The sequence below is a fragment of the Arachis ipaensis genome, chromosome B6 (genome assembly GCF_059453495.1).
Source record: "Arachis ipaensis isolate K30076 ecotype BB chromosome B6, ASM5945349v1, whole genome shotgun sequence".
NCBI lineage: Eukaryota > Viridiplantae > Streptophyta > Magnoliopsida > Fabales > Fabaceae > Arachis > Arachis ipaensis.
Window position 1 is genome coordinate 109,345,771 of NC_142441.1, and position 21,630 is coordinate 109,367,400.

At 37.6% G+C, this 21,630-nt stretch overlaps 1 protein-coding gene and 1 non-coding gene across 2 annotated transcripts; one reads left to right on the top strand and one right to left on the bottom strand.

Annotated features, from left to right (window-relative positions):
- The first annotated feature begins 684 nt into the window (after positions 1-684).
- On the top strand, positions 685-788 carry LOC148562270 (small nucleolar RNA R71). The gene has a single exon (XR_015888106.1). It is a non-coding gene; the product is annotated as a small nucleolar RNA R71 (small nucleolar RNA).
- Positions 789-16,265: 15,477 nt separating this feature from the next.
- LOC107647097 (protein FAR1-RELATED SEQUENCE 5-like) lies at positions 16,266-19,853 on the bottom strand. The gene is made up of 6 exons (XM_016351221.1): positions 19,424-19,853; positions 19,223-19,340; positions 19,037-19,138; positions 18,740-18,990; positions 16,375-16,793; positions 16,266-16,277 (listed from the first exon to the last, which is right to left on the bottom strand). Exons 1-6 carry the CDS (start codon positions 19,851-19,853, stop codon positions 16,266-16,268), a joined length of 1,332 nt encoding a protein of 443 aa, XP_016206707.1.
- Between the last annotated feature and the right edge of the window lie 1,777 nt (positions 19,854-21,630).

Sequence of the window (21,630 nt, forward strand, 5' to 3'; positions counted from 1 at the left end):
TGAAACTCTTTGCCTATGCCTTCAAGTAGATTCTCAATCCTTGAGAGTCTGTCATCAAATGATGGTAGATTGGGATTAGAGATGGAAGGATGAGGAGGGTTATTTTGGCCTTGGTAAAGGTTTTGAGAGGGTTGGTTATGTGGGTGCTGATATGGTCTAGATGTGAAATGTTGGTGGGCTGTATTGTTGTTGGGATTTGAACGTCTTTGATCTAGGCCTTGGTCTTGTTGATTTCTCCACCCAAAGTTTGGGTGATTCCTCCATCCAGGGTTATAGGTCTTAGAGCATGGATCATGGTTTTGCCTAGGTGAATTCCTAATGTAGTTGGCTTACTCCTGACTACCCTCTGCTTCTTCATTCATTCCTTCTTGGGTTGTTGATGAAGTAGTGATTGCTGCTACTTGGTTCCTCTCCATCTTCTTGGTAAGGTCAGCCAGCTGCTGGGTAATGAGCTTGTTTTGGGCCAGCAGAGCATCTACATTGTTTAGCTCCATTACTCCTCTAGTGTTGCCTCTTTCAGAAGCATAGAAATAGTCATTCTCTGCTACTGTTTCAATGACATCTATGGCTTCCTCAATAGTCTTCTTCTTGTTCAAAGATCCTCCTGATGAATGGTCTACAGCCTTCTTTGATTCATATGATAGGCCTTCATAGAAAATGTGCAGCTGCACCCATTCGTTGAACATGTCAGGTGGACACCTCCTTGTTAGGTCTTTAAACCTCTCCCATGCTTCATAAAGAGTCTCACCATCTTGTTGCCTGAAAGTTTGGACCTCAGCTCTCAGCCTATTGATTCATTGAGGGTAAAATTTTGCTAAGAATTTGTTCACCACATCTTCCCAGGTTGTCAAGCTCTCCTTCGGGAAAGACTCCAGCCACTTGGCTGCCTTATCCTTGAGTGAGAATGGAAATAAGAGCAGTCTATAGGCGTCAGGATGAACACCATTAGACTTCACTATGTCACATATTCTCAGGAAGGTGGTTAGATGTTGATTGGGGTCTTCTTGGACACCTCCTCCGAACGAACAGTTGTTCTGAACAAGGGTGATGAGCTGTGGCTTTAGTTCAAAATTGTTGGCGTGGATGGTTGGCTTTTGAATGCTACTTCCACAGTTTCCTGGATTTGGATTGATGTAAGAGCCTAAAACTCTTCTATCCTCCCCAGCATGATTTGCTCAACCTCTTCCGCCATGGTTGTGAGTCTCTTCTTCATGATGGTTTTCCATGTTTTCATCCATGTTTGGTTCAAAGTATTCCTCCTCTTCCTCAGCACCAACTACTCTCTTTCCTCTTGCTTCCCTCCTTAATCTAAGGAAGGTCCTCTCAAGTTCAGAATCAAAGGAAGTTGAAGCCCCGCTTCTTCTCTCTGTCATACAACCAACAAAGCACAAGCAAGGAAAGTAAATGCAGAAAGTATTCTGTTAGAATTACTGTTAATGTGAGTGATGCAATATATCAAACAGTTAGTGGGTTAGTGAACTGAATTGTAAATAACAAAAAGAAACGAGAAAGTAGGGGGAAGGGAAGAAATTAACTAAAACTGAAAGTAAATTACTCAAACAGAAAATTAAATCAAACAAAACAAAAATGCTCAATCTAGTTATCTTCCAATTTGATTATTGTTGATGCACAATCAATCCCCAGCAACGGCGCCATAAACTTGATGCGCAGAAAACTTGTCTCATAACAAATTTCCTTCGGCAAGTGTACCAAATTTGTCGTCAAGTAAACACTCACAATAGAATGAGGTCGAATCCCACAGTGATTGATTGATCAAGCAACTTTAATTAGAGGAATGTTCTAGTTGAGCAAATCAGAATTTGAGTTGAGAATTGCAGAAAATTAAATGGCGGGAAAGTAAATAACAGAAAAGTAAATGCTAGAAATAAAGAGCTGAATGTAGATGACGGAAAGTAAATTGCAGAATCTTAAATGGGAATGGGGTAATTGCTCATAAAAGTAAATGACAGAAATTAAAGAGAATGGATAAGATCAGAAATGGGGAGTACATTGGGCTCAGGAGATGTTGCATTCTCCGGATCAATTTCATTTTCATCTCTTCCTCAATCAATGCACTCATTGATCTCCATGGCAATCTTAAGTGATCGAATTACAATTCCTTGTAATTTAATCTCTCAAATCTTGATCAATAGCCAATTCCTTGGTCAATTGCTCATGAGAAGAGATGAAGTATGGTCACTGATTATACCACATGCATTTCCCAAATCAAGTGTTGAGAGGATTATAGTCACATATCTATCCAAACCCAATTTGGTCCAGCATGAGAAAGCATTTCTAGCATGATCTCTTCATTCCTCTTTCAAGGTTCAGAAGAGATCCAAGTTTGAATAGCTTCTTTTCCAAGATAACTACCCAATTGGATGAAGATCGAAAGCTTTCAAGTAAAATCAAGAGAAAAGATAGAAGAAGAATAATGAAAACTAGTATTGATCCATCAAATTTCAACAGAGCTCCCTAACCCAATGAAAGGGGTTTAGTTGTTCATAGCTCTGGAAAATGAAAACAAAGATGGAGAATACATGATGAAACTAGAAGTGCAGAGAAAGTAAAATACATAGAGTAGTTCTATGCCAAGAGGCTCCCTATAATTTCCAACTCCCAAAATAATTCAAAGCTACTCCTATATATACTACTCTTCTGATCTTCTAGTTGGCTCTTCAAGTCTTGGGTATGGGCCTTTGGATCTTGAGTTTGAAGCAGTTATCTTCTTCATTGGGCTTGGCTTTACTTGCAGAGAGAAAGTGTGAAGTGGGCAGAGACTTTAGCTCAGGACGTTAGTGGTGTTAACGTTCAGTGAAAATATGGGTTCGAGAACGTTAGTGACAATCACCTTTTTCACTAACGTTCCTCACCCAAGTAAGAGCCACGTTAACCTCAACGTTAGTGGCACAAACGTTGCCACTAACGTTGCCTCTTTGTCCTTCGCACACGTTATTGGGACTTATCTTTCCCAATAACGTTGAGAAGCCTCCTCCTTCCCTACGTTAGAGTCCACGTTCTTGCCAACCTTCGAGAACGTTAGTGACACTTACCTTTGTCACTAACGTTCCAATGTGCCCCTAGCTCCCACGTTAGAGTCCACGTTAACTAGGTTAACGTAACTTTAACGTGGCTGTGCTAGCCATCTCCAACGTTAGTGACAAAGGTGAATGTCACTAACGTTGGCTCATCATCTCTCCTCCTCACGTTAGCTTCCACGTTAACTAAGTTAACGTGGGAGTTAACTTGGCTCATTGTGGCTTGTGTGGGCTCCTTCCAACATTAGTGACAATGTTAGGTGTCACTAACGTTGGCGATCACCTTCCTTCTTCACGTTAGCTTCCACGTTAACTAGGTTAACGTGAAAGTTAACGTGACTTATTGGGGCTTGTGTGGGTTAATCCCAACGTTAGTGGCAATATTTGGTGTCACTAACGTTATCGATCACCTACTTTCTTCACGTTAGCTTCCACGTTAACTTTAACGTGGCTTATTGTGACTTGGCCAACGTTAGTGACAAAGTTGAATGTCACTAACGTTGGCTTCCCCTTTACTTCTTAACGTTAGAGGCCACGTTAACTAAGTTAACGTGGCTCTTAACGTGGCCACTTATGAGCTTGGTCCAACGTTAGTGACAAAGGTAAGTGTCACTAACGTTGGCTCCATTTCCTTTCCTCCACGTTAGAGTTCACGTTAACTTAGTTAATGTGACTCTTAACGTGGGCAATGATGGCTTCGAGAGCGTTATTGGCGATTACTTTTCTCATTAACTTTGCAAGTTACTCCCATTCCATGTTAGGAGTTACGTTAATTAGATTAACGTGGCTGCTAACGTGGTTCTTCCTTGCTTCCTTTGTCCTGAAATCAAGCAATAGAGTTTATCAAAGTTCTAGTCCAAGTCATGGGAAATACAACATCCAATTTGTTATTAAATTCATGCAAAATCCTCGTGAAATCATGTAAAGTGCACAATGTATGCTTGAATCAAGATGTAAGTGAATATCTACCCAAAACTAGCTTATTTTCTAAGGAAATGCATGAAATTACCCTAAAATCAGTAAAGAAAAGGTCAGTGAAACTGGCCAAAATGCCCTGGCATCAAGTATAACTTTCTGTATTAAGCAGCATTCAATCGGCTAAAATGCTTTCGGATTCCATGGTTTTTCCTTTTTTATCCATATCAAGCCGCTCATTTTATACTAACTAATAAACCTGCATGTTGTACAGTGGATGACTACCCAATGTTCAACTGAGGGACTGCTGCTCATGTTGCAATCAAAACAAAATTTCTCCGTATGAAAACCATACAACTTAGGTATTTTATCAACAACTGTACTATAGATACAGTAGACGACATGATGGAGTTTAGGAGGCATTTCATCCTACTCGTGTTGGAGATGTTCTTGTGTCCGATAGTGCAACACGTCATCTCGCCATGGCACATCGATACAATACTCGATATTTCTTATCCGAGGAGATTCTGTTGGCCCTTTAATATTTTCAACTGGTTAGAATAGGTGATCAAGAAGTATCAACGTAAAAACAACAAATCCTATAAGGGTTGCATGTTTGCTTTGCTGGTAATTTTTTAATACAAAATGCCAGTTAATCTGACTCAACTTTTGCATCCCAATACTTAATTTGTGTCTGTGATTTCTCCAAGTATTGTACTTCCAGAAACTAAAGCATGGTGAACTAGAGTAGTGTCAAGAATCGGAGCCATGGCTTTCTGCATGGATAGCCACGGAGCTCAGTGTTATGGCATCAGTTCAACCAGAGGTATTCACTGAAGTGATGCTAAAAGATTCCTGTAGCATAAAGAACTTAGTTGCTTTTTTTACGTTGCTATTTTTTGTGTGTGTTTCTGGAGATATTTATAATGAGGCTGTCGATTTCTCTTGTAATTAATTGCACATGCCCTTCCATGGACCTAACATTTATGGTTGTATGTACATTGATGTGTCCTCCCTGGATGTGTCTTATGTTGTATGTGCCTTCTGACTAATTGCTGTTCCCGAACAGGATTGCGTCGACACCGGTGGGAACGTTGAGGGGGTCGTCAAAGCATGCACAAGTAAGGTCACAACAAACCCACGTCTTGAAAGAGAAGGCTCACACCGGACAAAAAGACCTATAGGGTCTAAAAAAGTGAGTGGACGTTACCTTTTAAAGAAAATTTAAGTTGCATGTTTCAAAGTTAAAATAGGAGAACAGTACAACATTTTTAAAACTTACTGGTGATGCCATGTTTTTAAATTGCTTGATGACATGTTGTATTAATTTACCTTGTAATGGTTATGTGATTTAAAAACACTGTGTGGTTGTTGTGTATGATTATTTTGGTGATTTGAATTCAGGGATCTGATAAGAGACGGGAAGTTAGCAACGGCTCAGTGCGTACAGATGCACCTTTAGTTGCATCCGACGAGGATGACGATGACGATGAGCCCATTGCCAAAAGACTGCGCAGAAAAATTGATCGGACAAGAACACCTCTACTTCATAGGACAAAAGGGGACACCAGCATGACCAACTAGACAAAAACAACAGAGAAACCAAAAGTGAGTAGACGTTACAATTTGAAGAATCTATAAGTTGCATGTTTCAAAGTTAAAACATGAGAACAGTATAACTTACATTTAAAAAAGTTACTGGTGATGCCATGTTTTTAAATTGCTTGATGACATGTTGTATTAATCTATCTTGCATTGGTTGTGTGATTTAAAATCACTTCGAGGTTGTTGTGTATGACTATTTTGGTGTTGCAAATTCAATGATCTGATAAGAGGGGGAGTTAGCAGTGACTCAGTGCACATAGATGCACCTTCAGTTGCATCTGACGAGGATGACGATGACGACGAGCCCATTAGTAATAGGCTGCACAGAAAAATAGAGTGGACAAGAACACCTCAACATCATAGGACGGAAGAGGACATTGGCACGACCAGCCAGTCATAAACAACAAAGAAACCAACCAACCCAGAAGATCTTGAACCCAAGACTCCGTCAATAGCATTGGTGCAGTATTCAGGACTTGATGAATATTCTCGTGAATTTGAAAGGCAATTAAATGCTAAAAAATGTTTTACGGCTAGTATGCATGTATTTTGCTATTGGCTCCTTCAAATGCATAAAGGTTACCCCCTCACAAAAGTTATTTTTGAAACAGTGATCCTTACATATTATTTCAGTGAAATCCAGAGTGCAAAAAGTTCATCTTGCCGCACACCCAATCCATAGTGCCCCTTATTCTCACTTGGGATTACTCAGATGTTAAAAACACCCACACCGTCCCCCCCTCTGCCCCGTTCATCCATTACTTTAGGGACGGAAAATCACTGAGCAGCATGAGCAACGAATTAGAGGGTGGGGTGTGGACATGTCTCGTGGTAGCCAGTAAACAGTGGCGTCGTATGACGATAGACCACACCTAGTCCTGGTAAAGGAGGACTTGTGGACATTGAAACCACGTTGTTGGCTCAATAACAATGTATGTAACCCAAAATCATGTTACTTCAGTTTGTTTTGATCACATATTTTGGCGATATTTATATTTTAAAAGCTAGTGATATAGTTCGTGCACTGGATGTGTTGCGCATTCAATAACTCAAGGACAAAAAGATTCACACGTCACTTTTACTACGTGTGTCCAGGGATACTAGTAAGGATACTTTTACACCAATCCTTTATGTATATTACAATTTATCAACACTTACAAAGTCTTCTTGGACAGGAAATGGTCATGGTACCAAAAAATTTGAAGGACTTTAAGGAAAGGCTAACTCCTATGTATGTGGATTTGGGTGAACACTTCGGTGCCGACACCAAGTATTTTGACAAGGCGGCAGTTGCAAAGAGAAGATGGGTAAGTCAATTTGTTGTATGATATGTTACTTACATCGAAGCAAACGAACAACTAAAATGTGTTTTTGTTTATCTGTATACGTAATTTGCCTAGTTACAAGTGTATATTATTGCAGTGATTTTTTCTTGTATGTATGTCCCATCACTAGTGGGTGTATGCATTCGATGTCTCCGGAAAAAAGCTTTTCGTACTAGATAGTTTACACACTAAACCACATGATACATCACGAATGAAGATAGATGCATATGCAGTACAAAAAGATCTCATGACTCGGTTAATCTATTTTACCCGTAATATTGTATTACGTTTAAACTTTAATTGTGTTTCAGGGAAGGCTCATTGAAGACATAGCTCAAGTGGCTAACCCCACGTATAAGTGATGACATGTCACCATGTCATATTTTTCTACGCTTATTCATACAAGAAATTGATGATTTGTGCTTGAATAATGAATGCTTTTGTACTTAAATGGTATATTTCCTTGATCTTTTGATTTTATAAATTCTGTAGGAAATAAGAAGAAAAAGAAGCAAAAAGCACAAAATAAGCTAAAAAGGAGAAAAAAAGAGCTTTGGGGCACACTTTGAAGTTGGAGCACACTTTGGAGGCTTAGGCCACGCTTTTAAAAGCGTGGCCCAAGACCAAATTAAAGGAGATTGGCAATCAGCATATAAAGCTCCGCTCTTGCCAAGAGCTGAGCGCTATAAGAGTTCAAAATGAGCTTGAAAGCAAAATTTTCGCTAAGTTAAAATCTGGGCGTTCACAGCATGACCAGGCCTTCTTCAAAGGGCTATAACTTGAGCTACAGATGTCCGATTGATGTGCTTCCAATTGCGTTGGAAAGTTGATATTCAGAGCTTTCTAACGATATATGGAAATCTATATTTGGCATGAAATTGAGGCACTAATGAAATGCATCTTTAAGAGCAAAAAACAAGCAAAAAAATCAGCCAATACTTCCACCAAGGTTCGAAACTGGAGCCTCACTCCAAAGCAAAGTAGCACTCACTTAGAGAGTGCTGCGCTCTCATGGAGAGCATTGTCGTGCTCTCTCCCAAAGAAAATGCAAGGAAATTGGGCAAGAGTGCAACCCTCATGGCTTGAACACGGATACCTCACCAAGGAAGCAAGGATGCTGCGCTCTTGGTGAGAGCGGAGCGCTATTTTGATGCTTGGACCTTGTCACGCACGAAAATTGACACGGCCAGGGACACAAATTGAATCCTGCGCTCTTGTGGAGAGTGGAGCATTGCCCTGGGAGGTGTCCCACACCAAACCAACTTGAACCAAGCTTGACCCATGCTCCAAACCAATTAAACCAAGGCTAACCAAACTCATCTCTCTTCAAATCCAAAGCAAGCAAAGGCCACATCATCACTCAAAGGCACAAGAACAAGTTAGAATTAGGATTTTCATTTAATTTTTTTTATTTCAATTTTATTTTATTTTGTAAAAAGCCTATATAAAGGCATCATTCTCATTTTCAAAAGAGGAAGTGAGCTCCATTAGAGAGCATAGAGGCTGGCTCCATTAGAGAGCTCTCTCTTCTCTTTGCTCTTACTTCTGAAATTCTACTTTCTGTTTCTGAATTTTAGATTGAGATTTGAAGGAATTCTGTTTCAAATCTTGATTTGAAATTTCTTTGTTCTTTTTCTACAAAATCTTAGTGAATTGAAAATTTAATCTGAGTTTCCTTTACTGCTTTCATTTTCTTCTCTTTTGGAAATTGTTCTCTGTTAGATCAAGGAAGGAATTGAGATCTAGACTTGTTATCTAGTCTTATCCAACCCCTGAGATCTTAAATTTTATTTTGCAATTAAGCTGAGTTTCATTTCTTCTTTGCTTCTTCAAGCAACTTTCCACTTCTGTTAAGATCTGCTGCAACTTTTTTCATATTCTAGCTCTCTGATTGATTGCACTTTACACTTTCCTATTAAATTTTAATTCTCAGCACCCAACTCAATTTACTTTCAAACCATTTAATTCTTCTGCTACTTTTACTTTACTGCAATTTCCTTTCCTGCATTCTGCAATTTCACATTTCCATTCACATTTAGCTTGATTTAATTTCCTGCATATTTACAATTCCTGCAATTTAAATTTTCAGTTCCTTGATTTATTGCTTTCTTTAAATTCCCTGCACCCAATCCCCTTTACATTTGATTCAATTTACATTTCTTGCAATTTAAGTTTCAGCTATTTTACTTTCTTGTTCTTTAAGTTACTTGCACATTTACATTCTGTAGCTTTAAATTCATTGCAATTTACTTTCTGTAGCTACATTTCACACAATTCACTCAATGTTAGCTTGACTAAACTAATCACCCACTAAAGTTGCTTGATCCATCAATCCCTGTGGGATCGACCTCACTCTAAGTGAGTTTTACTACTTGATGCGACCCGGTACACTTGCCGGTGAGTTTTGGGTGTTTGGAATTCGTTTTCCAAAATATCCATCAAGTTATTGGCACCGTTGTCGGGGATTGATTAGATCAACAATGATTAAGTGGGTGAGAAGTCTAGATCAAGTATTTTCTTTATTTTTGTTCTCTGTTTTAAGTTGATAGCAAGGTGTTTGAGCTATTGCCTCACTAAGAAATTCTTTCTCTGTGACATGAATTTCAATTTTCATTGATGTTGCATTTTATAAAATACAAATGGAGTTCAACTCATCTTATGGTCAAACAAAATTTTATGGGATATCACCCACCATCATCAATCTCTAATGGTGGCTGAGAATATCACCAAGAAAATACAAATTCTAAGCACTCCAACCCATGGAGATTTGCTTCAGAGACACAAGATGAGCAAGAGAATCATATGAGATATTTCCCTCCACCACAAAATGATGCTAGTCATGATTCTAATGGTGGCTGGAAAGGGAATTCTAATGCTCCATATGATATTCATCCAAAGATATCATCACTTGACCATGCTTCAACAGAAAGTCCCTGTCAAAACTCACCACCCACACAAACTTCCATGAACTAAAGCCTCTCAAAGCTTGAGACTATGTTTGAAAAATATGAGAGGGAGGCACAGATATCCTGGAACGAGCAAGAGAATTCATTCAAAAACATAGAAGTGATGGTAAACCAAATGTTAAGTGCAAGGGAGAAGGTGGAAAAGCAAGATGAGGAGGCTACTGTATCAAGTGAACTTTCAATGAAGAATGAGGTGTTTGAAAATGAAACTGCACTTGAGATGACAAGGGAACATGAAGACTTACAACTCTCACAAACTTCCCTGATCCAAAAACTCTCAACAATTGAATCTGTAATTGAAAAATATGAAGAGAAGATGAAGAAATGTTGGGAAGATCAACAAACCTCCTCAATGAAAAAGCTATTAAGTCAAATGTTGGGTGCAAAGAAAGGAGTGAAGGAACAAGAAAGTGAGGAAGTCATTCCAAAAAATTTACACTCAAGTGAGGCAGAGAAGTACATGAAGGAAGAGTTCATGGAACCACCAATTCAAAAGGCTCTGGATGAATACAAAACTCCAATAATCACACAGCAACCAAGTTTTGAATTCAAAGGAGTGAAGGCAACTAGTAAGAACACCAATCCTGTCCCTGATCCAGCAAGCAAGATTAATCAAGCCATTTGCAAAAGGAAGCTTGCTGAGGAAAGACCAAGACAAGGGACACTAGCTGAATCTTCTCCCCCCTTAAGGTCATTCCTATTAATAAACTGGAAGAAGAGGAAGAAAGTGAACAACATGTCAACCGTAGGTATAATTTCTCTTTTCTGCTTTGTTTTCATTCTTTGTTTTGTTTAAATTCAATAAATTGGCATATGGTTACATTCTAAGTTTGGTGTTGCCTTGCAACAAATTGTTTTCAGTCTTTTGGATGATTGCATCAAATCAAAAATGAAAGTGATACACCAAGATTCTAAGTTTGGTGTGCCACTTATTATCTATGCAATTCATTCAAGTAACACTACTTGTCTGCATAATCATAATGCCTCTGCAGTTTTATTTTTCTCTTTTAATTTGACACTTTTTCATTCTACTTTCTTTAGTCATTTTTCTGTTTTTAAATGCTTTCATTTTAGTTTGCTTATTTACTGTGTTTGTTAATACATCACCAAGAGAGCTTTATTCATGACAGATTCTTGGCTTGGTGATTGTAATTAACAAATAACAGTTTCACTTGCTTAGTTTTAATTCAAATAAATTGAGATATGATTGCATTCTAAGTTTGGTGTTGCTATGCAACAAAATTTGGTTCCAATTCTTACAAGATACTGACATTAATTTCAAGTGAAAGTGTCACACTAAGTTTGGTATGCCACTTATTTTTTATGCAATGTATTGTGCACACCTTCTTATCTATGCAATCAAAATGTCTCTGTCTCTTGTGCCTTGATTGTTATCTTTAATTTTGCTTGCTTAAAACACATGTGCTACTAACATTTCATTGTATAAGACATTCATGATCCATCTTAGCCCCATAGCCATTGTTCTAATTGTTGCTTGAGGATGAGCAAGCATTCTGAGTTTGGCAAGGGAAAAGGAAGAATAAGAGGAAAATGACAACAATAGAGAAGATGGACTACAATGTTGTAAAGTTCCTTTTCCTCTCCTTTGTTTCCAGCACTTTATTTTGCATGATTGTCTTTATATTCTCTGTATGCATGTGTGGTATGAATAAGCATAGCTTGAATATTGATTTGTAACATGTTGCCATGCCATTATGACTACCAACTTGAGTTTTGTAAGGCTTAAAGCAGTAAAGTATCATGATCATAAACAAACAAGGCATTAAAGAAGAGTTTAGCATATACATACAAGTATTAGAAAGCTAGTATGATTAATTGTTGCTCAAATGCGTTGGATTTTATTTAATTGAAGTTTTCATCTAGGACATTTTGTGAAATCTTTCATAATTACGAAAACCTTGAAGGAGCAAATACAAATTAAGGCAAAAAAAAAAGAAAAAGGGAAAGAATGAGAAAGCTGAAGGCTCTGAGTACCAATGACAATTTCATTGTTAAGTACTTGTGGTGTTTATGTATCAAGTAAAATGCTTGAAAACAAAACACTTAGAAGTCAAGGTTAGGCTCAAAGTGCAAAAAAGCACTCCCTCAAAGCTCAAGGCTCCGAGCATCAATGATTAGAGAGTCAAGAAAATAAACAAATGAGCTTAATAAAGTCCTCTAATTAAATGCTTGTGGTGCTTATGTATCAAGTGGTAATACTTGAAAACAAAGAATTTAGAAGTCATAGCTTTGTTATCAACTCATGGGGCAAAGCACCCAAAAGGAGAAGCTAATAAGAAAATCAAAAGCTTGTTTCAAGGAAGAAATATAAGAGAAAGATTTCATAAATTGAGCTAGATAGAAGCATCAATCATTTGCATCTCTTTTGTAATTGTAGCATGCTTAGAAAACTAGCTAACCATGAACATTGAGTTGCTATTCTTCTTACCTTGGATTGTCAATCTTTATTGCATGATTCTTTTCTTGCTTGGGGACAAGCAAGGTTTAAGTTTGGTGTTGTGATAACATGTCACCATGTCATGTTTTTCTATGCTTATTCATACAAGAAATTGATGATTTGTGCTTGAATAATGAATGATTTTGTACTTAAATGGTATATTTCCTTGATCTTTTGATTTTATAAATTCTGTAGGAAATAAGAAGAAAAAGAAGCAAAGAGCACAAAATAAGCTAAAAAGGAGAAAAAAAGAGCTTTGGGGCACACTTTGAAGTTGGAGCACACTTTGGAGGCTTAGGCCACGCTTTTAAAAGCGTGGCCCATCACCAAATTAAAGGAGATTGGCAATCAGCACACAAAGCTCCGCTCTTGCCAAGAGCTGAGCGCTATAAGAGTTCAAAATGAGCTTGAAAGCAAAATTTTCGCTAAGTTAAAATCTGGGCGCTCACAGCATGACCATGCCTCCTTCAAAGGGCTATAACTTGAGCTACAGATGTCTGATTGATGTGCTTCCAGTTGCGTTAGAAAGTTAACATTCAGAGATTTCCAAAAATGTATGGCAATCTATATTTGGCATGAAATTAAGGCACGAATGAAATGCATCTTTAAGGTCCAAAAACAAGCAAAAAAATCAGCCAATGCTTCCACCAAGGTTCGAAACTGGAGCCTCACTCCAAAGCAAAGTAGCGCTCACTTAGAGAGTGCTGTGCTCTCATGGAGAGCATTGTCGTGCTCTCTCCCAAAGAAAATGCAAGGAAATTGGGCAAGAGTGCAACCCCCAAGGCTTGAACACGGATACCTCACCAAGGAAGTAAGGATGTTGCGCTCTTGGTGAGAGCGGAGCGCTACTTTGATGCTTGGACCTTGACACGGCCAGGGACACAAATTGAATGCTGCGCTCTTGTGGAGAGCGGAGCATTGCCCTGGGAGGTGTCCCACACCAAACCAACTTGAACCAAGCTTGACCCATGCTCCAAACCAATTAAACTAAGGCCAACTAAACCCATCTCTCTTCAAATCCAAAGCAAGCAAAGCTCACATCATCACTCAAAGGCACAGGAACAAGCTAGAATTAGGATTTTTATTTAATTTGTTTTTCATTTCAATTTTATTTTATTTTGTAAAAATCCTATCTAAAGGCATCATTCTTATTTTCGAAAGAGGAAGTGAGCTCCATTAGAGAGCATAGAGGCTGGCTCCATTAGAGAGCTCTCTCTTCTCTTTGCTCTTACTTCTGAAATTCTACTTTCTATTTCTGAATTTTGGATTGAGATTTGAAGGAATTCTGTTTTAAATCTTGATTTGAAATCTCTTTGTTCTTTTTCTGCAAAATCTTAGTGAATTTAAAATTTAATCTGAGTTTCCTTTACTGCTTTCATCTTCTTCTCTTTTGCAAATTGTTCTCTGTTAGATCAAGGAAGGAATTGAGATCTAGACTTGTTATCTAGTCTCATCCAACCCCTGAGATCTTAAATTTTATTTTGTAATTAAGTTGAGTTTCATTTCTGCTTTGCTTCTTCAAGCAACTTTCCACTTCTGTTAAGATCTGCTGCAACTTATTTCATATTCTAGCTCTCTGATTGATTGCACTTCACACTTTCCTATTAAATTTTAATTCTCAGCACCCAACTCAATTTACTTTCAAACCATTTAATTCTTCTGCTACTTTTACTTTACTACAATTTCCTTTCCTGCATTCTATAATTTCACATTTCCATTCACATTTAGCTTGATTTAATTTCCTGCATATTTACTATTCCTACAATTTAAATTTCCAGTTCCTTGATTTATTGCTTTCTTTAAATTTCCTGCACCCAATCCTCTTTACATTTGATGTAATTTACATTTCTTGCAATTTAAGTTTCAGCCATTTTACTTTCTTGTTCTTTAAGTTACTTGCACATTTACATTCTGTAGCTTTAAATTCATTGCAATTTACTTTCTATAGCTACATTTCACACAATTCACTCAATGTTAACTTGACTAAACTAATCACCCACTAAAGTTGCTTGATCCATCAATCCCTGTGGGATCGACCTCACTCTAAGTGAGTTTTACTACTTGATGCGACCCGGTACACTTGCCGATGAGTTTTTGGTGTTTGGAATTTGTTTTCCAAAATATCCATCAATAAGCCCACTCAAAGAGACCTGCCTTGCTCATACGCCTCTGTTCCAATACAACCAAACAAGTGAGTCCCTCTCAAAACCAAATAATATCTTAATTTGTAAGTTTACTTGAGATCTATACCTGTTCTCCTAATACACCCCATTGTTTCCATTCACCTAGTTTTGATTGTGGGGTATATGCCATAAAATTCATGGAGTACTGGACCGAAGCGGGTAAACTAAATGAATGGGATTATGTGAGCTTCCAAATCCTATTGCTGAATAACTTATTATCTAAACACACATGACTGTCCGTAACTAAATGCCGTCATACAACATTGACTTTTACATGCAGGACACCATCAAGTTATATAGGAAGGAAATAATGATCAATATTATTCTAGATCATAATAATTCTGCCATTGAAAACATGCGCTGAATGCCCTTAACAATTGTCCTAAACCTGCTGTGCGCCACAACTAACTAAGAAACAAACATAAGGAGGTTAGAACACGTTCACATCACCTGGCACAAAAAGCATGCTTCGACGAGCTAAAGGATTGCCGAAGAAACAGACCATCAAAAGGAGCTAAATATGGGAAGAAAAAAATGCATAGAACATTCTTCTTTACCTAGTCCAGGGATACCTTCACATGTTGAGCTGTATTTTGTTGTAACTTAATATTTTCCTTGTGTTACACATATTGATTATTTCTTTTGGGTTCTTATATTGTTATTAGTGAGTATTTGTTTTGTGAACCTTGTTGAATTTTGTTGGTTAATTAATGGAGAATGCATGTATTGTGGATGTGAATTCTGTCTTAGGACATTGGTTTATCTTATTTTGCACATGCTAAACACTTGCTATATTTAAAGTGTAAATTTCTGAAATGGCTAAGAATGTTAACATTTTCGAAGTCTTATTGCTAGATGTGTCTACCTATGGACGTGTCTTCTAATGGAGGTGTCTTTCTTAAACTATGGATGTGTTTTCTGATATATAAGTGTCTATTTTGGTTGTGTCTTATTCGGAGGTGTCTATATATGGATGTGTCTTCTAATGGAGATATCTTTTTCCAATGTGTCTTTTGTGTTTTCATTTAACTATGGATGTATCTTCTGAGGGACGTGTCTACTTTTGTCGTATCTTCTTCGAAAGTGCCTGTATATGGATCTGTCTTCTGCTGGAGGTGTCTTTTTTGCCACTTTATCTTTTGTATTTTTGTTTAACTAAGGACGTGTTTATTTTTGTCGTGTCTTCTTCGGAGGCGTCTATATATGGATGTGTCTTCCAATGGAGGTGTCTTTTGTTAACGTGGCTTCTATGGGTTTGTCTATCTATGGATGTGTCTTATAACAGAGGTGTCTTTTTTTTTCTGTCGTGTTTTTTTCTCCTTACAATCAAAGTTCCAATTGATACTTGTTAGATTCTCGAATAAGCCTTCGTCAAACTAACTTGGGAACATAACCATGCAAAAATGAAACACAAACAAAGTTAAAGAACCTACTATGTTGTGTCCTCCACATTAAAATCACATAAAAATCGTGATTATTCGGTAAGTTGATTGAAACTTAAAAAACTTATAACAGTATAATCATATCAATGGATCGCACTCAAAAAATAATCATATATCTTCAACTGAAAATTGTTTATTAAATCGTATACCTAAATATTTTGTTAAAAAGAAGTGGAAAAAAAATCCAAATAAAAAAAGGAATTCTCCTTAAAAATCCATAATCAAAATTCTTCTCACTATTTCCAAACAAGTTTAACAAAGACATGAATTTGCCATGTTCTTGTGATTCATTCACTCTAATAACAGAACCCACCGCTACATTTTGATTGGCTACTACATCATTTTCTAGAAAAAAAACACCACGCAAAAAAAAAAGAGTCAATTGTATCCATAAAGTCATCTCAACAAGGAATTCAAAATTAACCAAATGGTAAACACATACTGGAGGTGCATTTTTCTTCTTTCTTCGCATAGATTTCTTGGTCGAGCTATCCAGTTTAGATCCAAGCCTCTTCGATCTCGGCCGACCCTTAGTTGCCACCTTTGACGGACCTCGAATATTATCTGCACCAAGAGCGAACTCATACTGTGTCACCATGCTGTTTTGTGTAGGTGCAACACTTTTGGACCCCAAGTTCGAATGATAATCAAATAGCTCGTCAAGACCTGAATGTAACGTGTTCGCTTCTTCGTCGCAGGTCACGAAATCTTGGGCAACATTAAAGAAACGTGAACACAATCCTCTGACTAAGTTGTGTCTTTCATCCGATCGATTTTCGTCATGGTTGCTCTTGATGTAAGTGTATTTGCACCGTACATTCTTGCTCCCTCGAGGGAGAACATAGCAAGATGGTACTCTATCTACTCTATAATATGGGAACACAGCAAGACAATGGCAACAAAGAATACTTCTTGATTCAAACATGTTGCACTCGTACCGAATCTTATGTGTCAATGGGTCAAACTACACACCGTTCGTGCAGTACCTAAACTCCCTATAAAATAGGTATTGCTCATCCACGTTCACATGGAACAAATTACCCTCTTGAGTCACACCACGGATTAAACAATCCATTTTTTGCTGAATTTCTATTGTACTTACCTAAACATAGAGCTTGTGTACTCACGTTGAAATTGTCTTTCAATTGTAAAGCTGGATGAGCAGGGGACAACTCCTTTCAATTGAATGAAGATTGAAAGCTTTCTAGTAAGATCAAGAGAAAAGACAGAGAAAGAAGAGTGAAAACTATAATTGATCCATCAAATAACAATAGAGCTCTCTAACCCAATGAAAAGAGTTAGTTGTTCATTGCTCTACTCAAACAGAAAAGAAAGAAAGTGCAGAAAAATAAAGAAGATTAAGAATTCAAAACAAGAATTGTACTTCAGAATTCATAATGAAAATTACAAATTGAAATGGAACTACTCCTAAGAAAGAAAAGAAAAGAACAGGAAGAAGAGTGCATGAAGGGTGCGTGTCAGGGGATGTGTGTGCGTGATTCTGGACTCCCCTCCAATCCAGAATGAATTCCTCCAATCCAGCTACTGCCTATATATAGGCTTACAAACTAAGAGATGAAAATACAAATTACAAATAAAAATTCCTAATCTAGATGCTTCTTGTGCCTTGGATTAAGTGATGTTTGATGGGCTCTGCTTGCTTGCATGATCTAGGGGTGTATTGGGGCCTTTAGTGATGTTGCAGTGTTAAAAATTGCTCCCAGACCCTATCTTCAGTGTTTTCGTCAATATTGGCATGCAAACGTTCACTCCAACGCTCTTCCTTGTGTGCGTAGGCACAGGACACTGTGTGCACGCACACCGGCAAAATTTTCTCTTGTGCGTACGCACACTCGCTTGTGCGCACGCACACTGAGCGTTGGAGGCAGCGTTGGTGGGCTAACATTCTGCTTGTGCGTACGCACACTCACTTGTGCGTACGCACACATGCCAATTCTCTTCTTGTGCGTACACACACTACTCTGTGCATACGCATACATGGTGATTCTTTCGGCTTCCAATTTTTGAGAGGTTTCGAGAACGTTGGGGGTAACGTTAGTTTACCAACGTTCCCTCCAACGTTGGTGCAGTATTTCTTTATCACCAACGTTCACTCCAACTTTGCCACCAACGTTGGTTCTCCCTCCTTGCTTTTCTCTGCTTCTCTGCTTCTATTTTGCCTATCACCAATCAAATAAGTGTATCAAAGTAATATACATGATAATCCTTACTATACTAAATGTGCTAATAATGCTCAAAATCATAACTTTACTTAGTGTGATCTATTTCATCATGTTTACCCTGTATATTAACTAAAATTCACCTATGCTTGAGGTTTTGTTTCATGTAGAGATTTTTCATGCTTTTGCTCCATTTATCAACAAAATTTGTATGAAAACTAAACAAAAAACTACTGAAAAAGCATAGAAAGACAAGCCATGATGCCCTAGCATCACAATCCCCGTAAAAAGCGTACATACTTTTACTCCTCTGAGTACTCCTCATACCAGCCCAAAATTCACCTTAGAAATAGACTGGAATCCACAATCGTTGATTGTCATAAGGGTCTACAAAAATAAAAAATGCAAAAACCACCATCATGAACACTTAGCTACATCACCACACACATCTACAAACTTAGTGAACCAAAGAGCCATCGACCTTCAAATAGAGACATCCCATAAAGCATCCAAATAAGTTATAAATTATCCAATGAGAAAAGAATCTAAAATCAAATATACTCAAAGAAAAGCTTCACAAGAAATCTACTCTCCAAAAAGAACATATAAGCACGTGACAAAACGAACCTGATAGCCATCTGTTGTGCTCTTGATTAAACTTAGGAATGAATCCAGCCCAATCCTTCTCAAAAGATTCCACAAACTGGACATTCCATATAGTGGTAGTCATTTTAGCATTTATTTCTCTGTACCGAGTATATCCTTCGAGCTCATGTGGTATCTTCTTCAATATGTGCCATATGCACCGTCGGTGGAGAGTATTTAGAAGGACATTGTTAATAGCATCACATGGACTTACACTGGTCTGTGATGATGGCCTGTGGGACAATTTCCATGCACTTCAACCATTGCATAAAGACCCACTTAAAACTACGTATTTTCTCATTCCCCAGCAAAGCACATCCAAGCATAATGGACTTTCCGTTATGGTTGACACCAACAAGAGATGCAAATGGTAGTCCATACCTTCAATAAAAATAGCCACAAGTAAGAACTCGCGATAATGTCAAAACAAGAAACCTTTCAATAGAGATACAAATACATACGTACTTGTTTCTACTATATGTTGTGTCAAACAATATCACATCTTCATAATAATCGTAGGAAGCCCTGCACCTTGCATCTATCCAGAGCACACTCCTAAACTTGTTAGCTGCGTCGACATCTACTACATAAAAAAATTCGGGTTAATCTCTTTCATTCACAATAAATAGCTCAACGTTTTCTTAACATTCGCATTTTCGTCAGCACAGCACAGATTGCTTGTAATGTAATTCCTCACATCCTTTTCTGAGTAACCCAAATTCGACAACCCACCAACCTCGTTCTCCAATGCGAAGTAAGTCTTGTTGGGCCATATGCCAGCCTCATCGTTGTCCTCAATTACATACTTGGCATGCATAGTCAGTTCTCTATACTCGTAGTAATGGACAGGTTGCTTAGTAGAACACGGGTGGCTATGCTTTAATTCTAATTTTGACACCATCCAAATATCCTTCTGCCTATCAAACATCACGTACATCCTTGCTCTGTATCTCGTGGTTGTTATTTTCTTTACTCGAGATGCTGCCTTCACTTGAGACTCCCAATAACCTTCACGATTGCAATGTATTGATTGGTTAATGGGTATCCTTGATTCCTTCCTTGTCTTGTCAAAATTGGTGTTCCTAATCTCAGTCATGAACCCAACTTTCTTTGCATAATTAGAATATAATTCTTGTAGTCACTGCAACAAAACAAATCGCAATCCTACATAGGAGATTTTCTCTAGTTGAATTTCAATGTGATCCAGCAACTACAAATCCATTCAGAGAAAATAACATTCAATTCCAAAAACAATTAAAAAATTAGTCTCCCACAACTTGTTAGTATTATGACAACAATAAAGTAAATTTTGCACCTTATGACTCAATTTTGTATCATCATCTTCCAACTCAATAACATCTACAAATTCTTCCTCCTGAAATCAAAACACCCTAATACAGTTCAGTGGATCAAACCAAAAACATATAACAAAAGGAGATAAGCATCCACTATTCAATACCCAAAAAAACTCTTTCAACATCCACTTATTCATCGATAACACCAATATATAAACAAACATAAGTAAAATAATTTCAAACAAGAATATCCTTGTTAATACCTAGAAAATAAAAATCTAAACAAAGTTGCAAAGAAACATGCAACATGGTGAATGAGGAACTGATTTATGCTAATTTAGAATTTTATAAAAATATAATCGTGTTGTAAGTATAGTTTCTAAACCAACAGAGAATCCTTTCGTTCAAAAGTTTTGGTTGTCACTTAAGCAAACCCAATAAAAATAATAAACCGAAGTATTTAAACCTCGGGTCGTCTTCTCAAGGAATTTCAGGGAAGTATGATTTATGATTGGTTATGGAAAAAGGTGTATTTTTGGATTTTTTTTAAATAGGGAACAAGTAATTTAAATGGCAAGGAAAGATAAATTAATAATTAGAAAAACTCTTGGCAAGGTATCAGAACTGGAAATCCCATCCTAGTTATCCTTATCAGGTGTGATAAGAATTGTTTATCACTCCCACTTAGTTAACCCTTACTAAATAAAGAAAAGTCAAGTGGACCAATCAATTTGATCCTCAAGTCCTAGTCAACTCCTGTGGAAAGACTAGCTTTAGAGCGATCCAAATCAAATAGCGAGAATTCTAATTTTCAATCAACTGCTGAGTCTGATAACTCAAGTGTTACCAATTACTTAACCAAAACCAAAAGGAGAAAAATATAAATTAAATTTAAAGCATCATAAATAAAATAAAATAATCATAAATCTGAAATACCTCAAATTATATTAAATAGAATATTCAAATCTAATATGGGAAGATTCATAAGCCAATTTGGTAACATAAGTAATTAACAAGTAAAAGCATTAAAGTAAATAAAAGTAGAAGAGAAACATATATTTAAAGGAACATTGAACCTGGAATGGAGTAATAACCATAAAGTAAAAGAAATCCTAATTCTAAAACCTAAGAGAGAAGAGAGAACCTCTCTCTCTAGAAAACTACATCTAAAACCTAAAATTTGTGTATTCTGAATGTTGTATCCCCTCCCCATTGATTCTCCCATTCTCTGGCTTCTATTCTATGTTTCTAGGCTTGGATTTGGGCCGAAAAAGGGTCCAGAAATCGCTGGGGGCGACTTCTGTAATTTTCTACACGTGGCGTCCGTCACGCGTGCGTGTGGGTCACGCGTTCGCGTCATTTGGAGTTTTCCCTTGTCACGCATACGCGTCAGTCACGCGTTCGCGTCGTTTGTGCTCTGCGCCTAGGCATGCGTCCGCATCGTCCATGCGTGCGCGTCGCTTGCATTTTTCGCTAGGCACGCGTCCGCGTCGTCCATGCGTGCGCGTCGCTGCCATTTTCTTCAGAACTCCATTTTGTGCGTTCCTTCCATTTTTGCATGTTTACTTTCTATCCTCT